General features: G+C 38.5%; 1 protein-coding gene across 1 annotated transcript; it reads left to right on the forward strand.

Moving 5' to 3' along the window:
* The first annotated feature begins 477 nt into the window (after positions 1-477).
* LOC139900740 (uncharacterized mitochondrial protein AtMg00810-like) lies at positions 478-972 on the forward strand. Its single transcript, XM_071883498.1, has one exon. It carries the CDS (start codon positions 478-480, stop codon positions 970-972), a length of 495 nt encoding a protein of 164 aa, XP_071739599.1.
* The last annotated feature ends 8,524 nt before the right edge of the window (positions 973-9,496 follow it).

Raw genomic sequence — 9,496 nt, forward strand, 5'->3', positions numbered from 1 at the left:
AAAGCACGGCTATTTGCCAAAGGCTACATCCAAACACATGGTGTAGACTTTGACGAGGTATTCACACCCGTAGCTAGACTTGAGACTGTTAGAGTTATTCTAGCTTTGGCAGCCCAAAGAGGGTGAGATGTTCATCACCTAGATGTTAAAACAACATTTCTACACGGTGACCTTAAGAAAGAAGTCTTTGTATCTCAACCAGAAGGATTTGTGATAAATGGGAAGGAACAAAAGGTGTACAGACTGTCAAAGGCTCTCTATGGCTTGAAGCAAGCCCCACGTGCTTAGAATACAAAATTATATGGAGTTCTAAAGGAATATGGATTTCAAAGGTGTAAGCTTGAACAAGCTGTATACACAAAAAGAACACAAGAAGGATCACTTTTGGTAGAAATTTATGTTGATGATTTGATTGTAACGGGTAATAACCCGGAAAAAATTAAACAATTCAAAAGGCAAATGGAAGATAAATTCTAGATGAGTGATCTGGGCTTACTTTCTTATTATCTCGGACTCGAAGTAATACAAGGCATAGATGGAATAAAAATTCATCAATCAAGATATGCTAAAAGAATCCTAGAGGAATCAGGAATGTGGGAGTGCAATTCCACCAAATATCCAATGGGACCAGGTCTGAAGTTGATGAAAGATGATGGCAGTACATGTGTTGATGCAACTGAATACCGAAAAACAATTGGATGTCTTTGGTATTTAACTCATACAAGGCCGGATCTTGCATACTCGGTGGGATATGCAAGTAGGTATATGCAAACTCCTAAAATTACTCATCTTCAAGCTGTTAAGCAAATTCTCATGTACTTGAAAGGTACAGTAGACGTTGGTATTCACTATCGAAGGAATGGTAGCAATAACCTACTTGGATTTAGCGACAGCAGCTTCTCGGTGGACCCAGATGATGGAAAGGGTACTACTGGATTAGTGTTCTACTTTGATGATGGACCTATTGCTTGAAATTCACAAAAACAACAAACAGTGGCCTTATCATCCTGCGAAGCAGAATTTATGGCTACTACTGCAGCAGCTTGTCAAGCAATATGGTTAAGGGGACTCTTAGCTGAAATAACTAGAAGAAAAGAAGAACAAGTTGTGATCAAAGTTGATAATAAGTCAGCAATATCATTGATGAAAAATCCAGTATTTCATGGAAGAAGTAAGCATATCGACACACAGTATCATTACATACGAGAGTGTGTTGAAATGGAGAAGATTAAAGTTGAACACATCAGCGGTGATCAACAACGGGCTGATATTCTTACAAAAGTATTGCCGAAGTTAAAGTTTGCTGAAATGAGAGAGATTCTTGGGGTTCCAAGGATTGAAGACTCAAAGAAATAAATGATGACTCAAGGTCAAGATGGGGGGGGGGGGGGAGGGATTGTTGGACCAATCTTGACATAAAGTAATAGTTAGAGGTTTATTTTGTGAAATTATATCTCAAATGGATTTGAGGAGGTGGAACGTGTGACCGGAGAATAAGTGGGCTAGCCGTCATTGTTTTCAATTTTGCTTCTTCCTTGATTACTTCTAATATATTCTAGACTTTATTATCCTAGATTATTCTAGACATGCTTAATGGACACGATCAATCAACTATAAATAAGGATAGTTGCTCTATGAGAGGATTGTATTAAGAGTTTTTCTATAATTGGAGAAGGTTTTCCAGTACGTTCTTGTTCTTAAATTTTACTATTCTGTTTTATAATCTGGTACCAATTTCTTCAATTTTTAATATTATTTATATTTATATTAATATTTTTTTATATTATTATAATTATATTATTATATTGTTGTTAAATGGATTGTTAAATATTAAATTTTGTTTAATATCTTTCAAATCTTGGTATAAAAGATTTGAACAAAATTGTTGGGTTTGTAATCCTAATATTACTGATTGTGTTTATATTTGTGAATTATTCATAGGACAAATGTGTAACAAGTTGCTAAAGTCAGATAGTATTAATTTGAAAGAGAAAAGAAGCTGAGGATCAGAAAATATCACCTTAAAACTTCCTTGGGTAGAAGTTGTTTACATTGGAAGAGGAGGGGCTTATGTGTAAATGTGAGTTGGCTTTCAAATTTTTGTTCTGTACTTTTTTTTTTCTTCAGGAAAGATGTCAAAGTAAGTTTAACGAGGTTAGGTCCTCCATCCTCATCTTGTTTAGATCCTAGTCTGCCCCTGAATTTATATGTACACTGTCACTTCATAACAACTAATGTATGTTATACCATCTGTCGATTGAAATGAAATGAATTCTGCTTTAGATATATCTTCAAAGTAATGAACAAAGTTGTCTTGGAGAATATTAAAGCTTGATGGTAAATTGTTGTTATGAATGGATATATCTCATATCTGTAGTTAAGTTGGATTAACAGAAATACAGTTGTGCTGCACAACTTGTGCATGCATCTCGTGTCACTTTAATATGAAGAGAAAATTATTCGTGTATAGAAGAAATGGAAAAAGAAGGCTCTTCCCGGACAGACTGATATTCATTTATGTTACAACACTTGATAGAAAATAAAACTAAACAGTCACTTAAGTTTAGATTAATAAATATTCAATGGAATTTCTTGATCCAGAAGGTCGATTTGTTCTTGGATCCTCTGTTTCTCCATATATCTGTAGTATGGCACTTAATTTTAGTAAATAAGTAATATTGTAATTGTAATTGTCTGTCGTTAAGTTGTAGACATAATATTTGTGTTTCATATTGTTATCCAATTTTGAACTGCATATGTCCCTTGTTGACACAAATACTAGAAGTATCTAACTAGAAGTTGGGAAATGTTGCCGATTGATGTTTACCCTCGGGAAATAATCCCTGCAGACCCGGATCACAGATATAGAAATCTGTGGGGTGGTTTGATCAATCTTAGTCCGCTGAGCGTTGAGCTACTAACCGGATGACTTCTAGTGAGAGAAAATACTATGTGAGAGAGAAAGGTGAAATCTCTGGTCCAAGTTATCAGAGTGTCTGAATGTGTAAAATGATGACCCAAGGGGTCTATTTATAGTGATATATTCACCGGAGTACTCGGGGACACGTGTCAGATGATGCTGCATTCTGTTATTCGTGATCCGAGATTTACGCTGGATGTGACGCTCTCCGATCAGGGCTTAAGCGCTAGGCGGCCTTCAGGGCTTACGCATGACAAAGGCAGCCTGCACAGCGGAGAACGCTGGACGGACAGTTTCACAAAACTGTTGTTCCCAGTGTTCCTGATGCTAATTTCATGCGAATATTATGCCTTTATGTGTGTATACGATAGGATACACCATTAAGTCCCTCAGTTTAATGACTTAAACGTTTGAAAAAGGGTTAAGTTGTTAAACTTTTGCTAACACAACCCAAACAAGTCTTCACATTTCTCATTTGCATTGGAGAAAACGTTATAGATAATGATGACAAACGAATTTTACTGACATTGTGATGATTATTTTTAAATGGTTGAAACACTTCACGCGCCTCCAGCTGTAAAAAACGTTTCTTCGTACTCAACGTTTAAACTTGTCCATACACGTGTCACGATCGTGTCCATAAAAATGCATTGATGAGTTCCTATATTAACCGCCATAACCTTTTACCTTCACTTTTTTACCGTTGTTCAAGATCTACAAAGCATATTTCTGCACAAATCTTCATCGCTTTCTTCAAGCTATATTTTCAACTTTTTAAGGTTTTTCATCTTTCAAGGTTAGTTACACTTCATTTCACTGTTATTTCTTATTAACTTGTCATTTTCACATTATTACCATGGCTTCTGTGTCGAGTACTGGCCAAGAAAACGTAGAGCTTTCCACTTCAGAAACAACTGACCTTCCTGAGGTTAGTACGATTGCATCATCACTATCTGAGAATCACTTTGACGGTTTGAAGATTGCTTTTCATCATTTAAATCAATACAACCCTATTCTTCCTACTACCAGTCAAAGGGCCAACAAACCTCCTGCCGGTAAAATTACTTTATACGCTTTACAACTCACCCATGGCAATCTCCGTGTTCCTCTTACACAATTTCTTCTCCGCATCCTCAGATATTTCAAAGCCTGCTTAAGCCAAATCCATCCTCATGGCCTTCAAAAAATTATTCTTTTTGAAATGTATTGCAATGCCTCCAATATAAAACCACGCCTTAAAGTTTTTATTTCTCTTTTTAGAATTCGAACAATTAGCCAATGCTGGCTCACCATTGACAACAAACCAAAAACATATTTTATTGGCAAAAATAAAGTTTCAAACTTAAAAGGCTGGAAGGATCCATTTTTCTTTGTTGATGAGGGGGTTATTCCGGAAGCGTATTCTGTTGTCCGTAAATGGAAGTCTATAGATGCTGGCATAGGAAAGGCTGTCTCGGTAACTGCCGCAGAAAAGTGAATAGTGAGCCATCTTAAAGAACTTCGCCTTCCGCCCAGATCATACGAGAAGTATGAGGGGATTCTTGTTTTGTGTAAAGTAAGCCAAGAATGGCCAAGTACTTCTGTGCCAGTTCTCCACCAGAAGAACCAGGGTAGGATGTGTTATGATCATCCTAATACATATACATGTATGTCTATGTTATGTCATTATTGCTTATATTGCTGTATTTGCCTATGTTTAATTTCTGCAGAACAAACCGAGATGCTTGTCCGCTCTGTCATCCTGTCACTTGATCTTGAGGATGACGTTGAAATCACCGCCCATGACAAAACCCCTGCCGAGCTAGAGGTAGAAAAGATTGAAGCTGAAGCTAAGGCTGCTGCTACTGCTACCAACGCTGAAAAAGAAGGAGAAAGCCGCAGTAGTAGCTCAGATAGTGAATATGATTTTGAGCAGACAGCGGAGGACACCACTACTGAGAAAGAGACAACTGACTCGGTTGATATTACTGGTGATACGCTCCCCAGCCCTCCTGTATCAAAAAGACACCCAAGAAGGGCAAAGGCTCTAAGAGAGCAAAAAATGTAGAGGGGAGTCCTAAGCCAAAACGCCGAAGACGTATGCCAACATTGCCTTTTCTTAATATCGTATATATCTTTGTTCATAACTGTTATGTCTGTTTATAATGATAACTTATTTAATATGTTAGTGCGTTTAACAGATTCATATGACGGCCAAGGAAAGACTGTTGAAGGCGGTGAGCGGAGGACATAGGAGATTCACGAAAGTCAAGTGGAGGAAATTTTGAAAACCCCTGACCGGAATTTTACTCCGTTTGATGAAACTGAATTTCAGGAGCTGAGGCTGGAAGACGACTCCTCTTATCATTCTCCAACCCCCACTACCATTATCCCTGCTATCACATCCACAAATGTTCCAGAACCACCAATTCCTGCTCATGTGAGCATGCTGCAGGCGTTTATTGATGACCCTGCCACTAAGTGCACAGATTTCTTGACCCTACTTCAGGTACCCATGATAAAATGATTTGTATTTATGTGCTTGCAATTTATTTATGTGAATTGTTAACATTGATCATAACGTTCTTCTTTTGTAGGGTTGTGCTGTTCCTGAGCTACACCCTCACTTCACTGCTCTCCGTTCTGAACAACTTAGGCAGTCAACTGCTGCATCCGCTGTGTTGTTAATGAACCACCTATGGTCTTCTCTGCAATTGCAGCAGCATCAGGAGTCCATTCTTGAGATAGCCCGTACTGAAAGGGCTGAAGGTGCAAATGCTCGCAAAAGAGCTACTGAAGCTGAATGTGCTTTAACCAAAACTCAAAAAGCTTTAAAGGCTAAAGAAACTGAGTTAAAAGATGCTCAAGATACTGCTGTTATCCTGTGAGAGGAGAAGGAAAGAGTGGTAGAAGTTGAGAAGAAGAATGTTGAAGAGGAGAAGTTGAAGGTTAGTGAACTGGAGAATCAGCTGAATGCCTTGAAGTTAGATTTGAATGCTAAGAAAGAAAAGGCTGCTGGCCGGTGAGGGTAATTTTGCTGAGCTGAAGAAGGGGATACCTGGTGTAATAGCTAAGGTTCTTGGATCCCAACTTGTTGGGAATCCTTACAATGATTATGTTGATGCTATGGTCACTCATTCCATTTCTGATGTTACTAACAAAGTAACCAAACGCCTTGCCCCAAACCAGCCTCTTCCTCCTGCTCTTACTAATCTGATGCGTCCCGGAACCTTGTAGAGAGTCAATGAGACAAGGGACAAACTGATAAACCTCAAGATTTCCATCTTTGATGATGTGTGTAATAGGAAAGAATCGTCCGCCAAGGACGTTCTTGGTGTTAAATTTTCATGAACTCTGTAATCAGCTTATTAATAATGTTTGTAATAAATTATCTGCTTTCTATACTTCAAATACATGCCACTCTTATGATTATGTTTGTCTTTATGCTCTCTCTAAATAATTGGACTTCTTGCTTAAAAAATAAATCTGCTGTGCATCAAGCATATGATAAATTCTCTATGTATGATTGTGTATTGCATAACTTAATAAGACATACTGAAAAGTGTTTGATGTAATTCTGATGAAGATGCCTTTCACTGTTAACTTCTTCTGAATTAACAACATACAAAATATTGAAATTATACTTTGCAAATATTATGCCTTTAAATAATTTGCAGGACATTAGAGTCCATCATACGCTTTCCGTCATGAAATTAATGAGGAATAGTTATGAAGTATTTTTGAAGAGTAGTTATGAATTAGTAACCTTGCCGCCATACGCCTTCCGCCATAAAGTTTATGAGGAAGAGTTGTGAAATATTTTTGCCTTCATATAGGATAGGAACTTATTTTGTTTTGTGAAGTAAGTCTTCATAATATTGGTCATGACAAGTATCTAGTTTTTCATTTTGCCTCGGTGCGTTCTAGTAAAACCTTAACGTTTTCTAGCCGATCCCTCACGCCTTTTGCTGGCCGGCACAAGAGCATCCGCCATCGGAAGTATAAAAATACTCTCCTTCTGTGGGCAGGATATAAATGCAATGTTTTACATTTGTCACAGACAGCACTTTGCATAAGAAAAAGATAAAATTTTATTGATTGATAGTGCGCATTACATAAACAATTCATTATGAATTTAGGTGGATCAAGCCTAATTAGTACATTATGAAAGTTTAATGCATGCTATTGTAGACATATGCATTGTAGCATAACTACAATGGTGTACAATAAAATGATAGAATTTGTTCTTCATAAAATGCTAAAATTTGCTCTTCATACGCCTAGCGCTGTCCGGCCTGAATAGTTGATTACGGTATAAAAAACTCCTGAACTTCATCATCTCTGAACAATCGATTATGCATTCTACGATTTGCCCTGCCCTCTGGCAAATTTGCAAATGTAGACCGTTCTCTAGTTGGGGCTACATACTGTGAATGTATGGCAGCCACTCCATTAGGAGTTGGAAATCTAATCTCCGCATGAGCAGTGGATGCAATTGCTCCAAACTTTGCCAACGCTGTCCTTCCGAAAAGGACATTAAACCGAGAAGTGCCTTCCAAAATAGTGAAATCAATTATTTCAGTTCTCAGCAATGGGAATGTTCCCATAACAACCTCTAAATGGATTCACCCCATGGCGTTCACCGGTGTTCCTGTCAATCCTAAAACCTTCAAATTTGTCCGCCGAGCCCTATCCTGTATGTGCCTTGGGAAAGTTCTCAAACAATGCCAATAGATGATGTCAGCTTCACTGCCTGTATCCGTGTAGATACGGCTGATGAAATTGTTTGCAATTTCTGCTGATATGACCACTGGCTGGACGGATAAAGTCCAATTTTGAATTGGTTGAAAAATGATTGGAGTATATCTCCAGCCTTCAACATTGTTGTCTGACTGCTCACCGTCTTCATAGCAACTATCATTGAACCACACCATATTGATTACCACTTCTGGGGTTGGTTCACGCTCTCCGTATTGGTTTCTGTTTTCTCTTCCGCCATGCTCTTCCCTTCTTCTATTCTCATCCCGACGTCCTCTTCGACCATCATTTTTCTGCCATGCAAATTTCTTTCTAGGATCATTTCTTCTGTATTGCTTTCCTGGTAACAAGTGGTTTAACTCCCCTACCTTAATCTTTGCAATGATTTCCCTCATCAAAGACTTGCAATTATATGTGTCATGACCCCACACCTCATGAAAGTCACACCATAGTTCACTTCTTGGGCCATCTCTTTCCTCCATAGGTGCTGGAGGATTGAAAGCAGACCGAATAGGTTCAGTGAAAAGAATCTCTTTAGGAGTTTTGGTTAACGCCATTATCAACGGATGTCTCTCTAAGGGCCTCCTGTTATGGTGAAAATAATTAGGATGATTGTTGCCTCTCCACCCGCCATTGGAATTGTCATTTCTCCTTTGGTTTCGATCAAAGTATCGTCCTCTGTTGTGCGGTTTGGAACTATTGTTGTTACTATCAAACTTGCCTGATCCTCGCTCGCCGGCTCGGACATGCTTTTGTGCAACTTCCAATGCTTAGTGCAGAGTTTTTGGCAGGTCATACCTTAACATATGAACAAGTGCACTAAACCTTTGCTGATCTAAACAGATAATAAAACCAGATACTAGTTGCGACTCTGGACAGTCAGGTATTTTTTGTGCTTCAAGCGTGTATCTCTTCATGAAATTACTCAAGGATTCGTTACGATGCATCGTTATTTCATGTGCATCAAGATGTGTCAAAGTGCAGCTACGAAGATTTTGATACTGCATGACAAACTTTGCACGAAGGTCCAAATAACTTGTTATACTTCTTGACGGTAAACTAGCAAACCATTCCCTTGCCATTTTCTGCAACACCATAGGAAACATATGACAAGCTACTTCATCATCCCAATGCTGTAATCTCATTGCTCCTTCAAACATGGTAAGAAAATCTTCAGGATCAGTAGTACCATCATATACCCTAATTTTCGGTATGCCAAGATTTCTGGGTAACGGATAGTTAGCAATTCGATTAATGAAGCACTGAGTGGATTCTGCCATAGCTGGCGGCTTTGTAGCTTGCTCTCCAGTAATTAGAGTGAAAAAAATTATCTACAGCCACATCCCGGACGGCGGGCTGCGCTAAGCGTTGCTTATATTTTACCGGAGCTGTCTGCTTAAGGATTCCATTTAAAAGTAATGCTGCTTTCTTCTCAAACATGAACTCCTCTTTCTCATCATTATCGTCTTCACAATCACTGCCAATATAGCTTAATTCATTATCATCTTCAGAATCATCAAGAAAACTGCCCAACTTGTCAAGTATTCTAGATAACTTGTACTTTGATATAGATTGCTTCTTCATGATTTGCTTGTCTTTACCATCCGTCGTCCGTCGAAAAGATGTAAATGGTGGACATCTTCGTGGTGCATCAATGGTCGCTTCTCTGGATTAAGAACGAAATTTTGACTTCTTTCTGCACTTTTGGTTGTTGTTTCTTCGATTATTGGCCTTTTCCCTGGATTAGTGGCCAAATGTTTAATCCTTTCCGCGGTTTCAGTTACCGTTTCTTCAATTGTGCCTTCCGGTGGCTGAACAGGTGCATCTTCTTCAGGCATT

Source organism: Rutidosis leptorrhynchoides, chromosome 3 (assembly GCF_046630445.1).
Source record: "Rutidosis leptorrhynchoides isolate AG116_Rl617_1_P2 chromosome 3, CSIRO_AGI_Rlap_v1, whole genome shotgun sequence".
In the NCBI taxonomy this organism is placed as follows: domain Eukaryota; kingdom Viridiplantae; phylum Streptophyta; class Magnoliopsida; order Asterales; family Asteraceae; genus Rutidosis; species Rutidosis leptorrhynchoides.

What these genes read in the sequence shown, in the direction of transcription:
- LOC139900740 (XM_071883498.1), top strand. Translation starts at nt 478, where the DNA reads ATGAGTGATCTGGGCTTACTTTCTTATTATCTCGGACTCGAAGTAATA.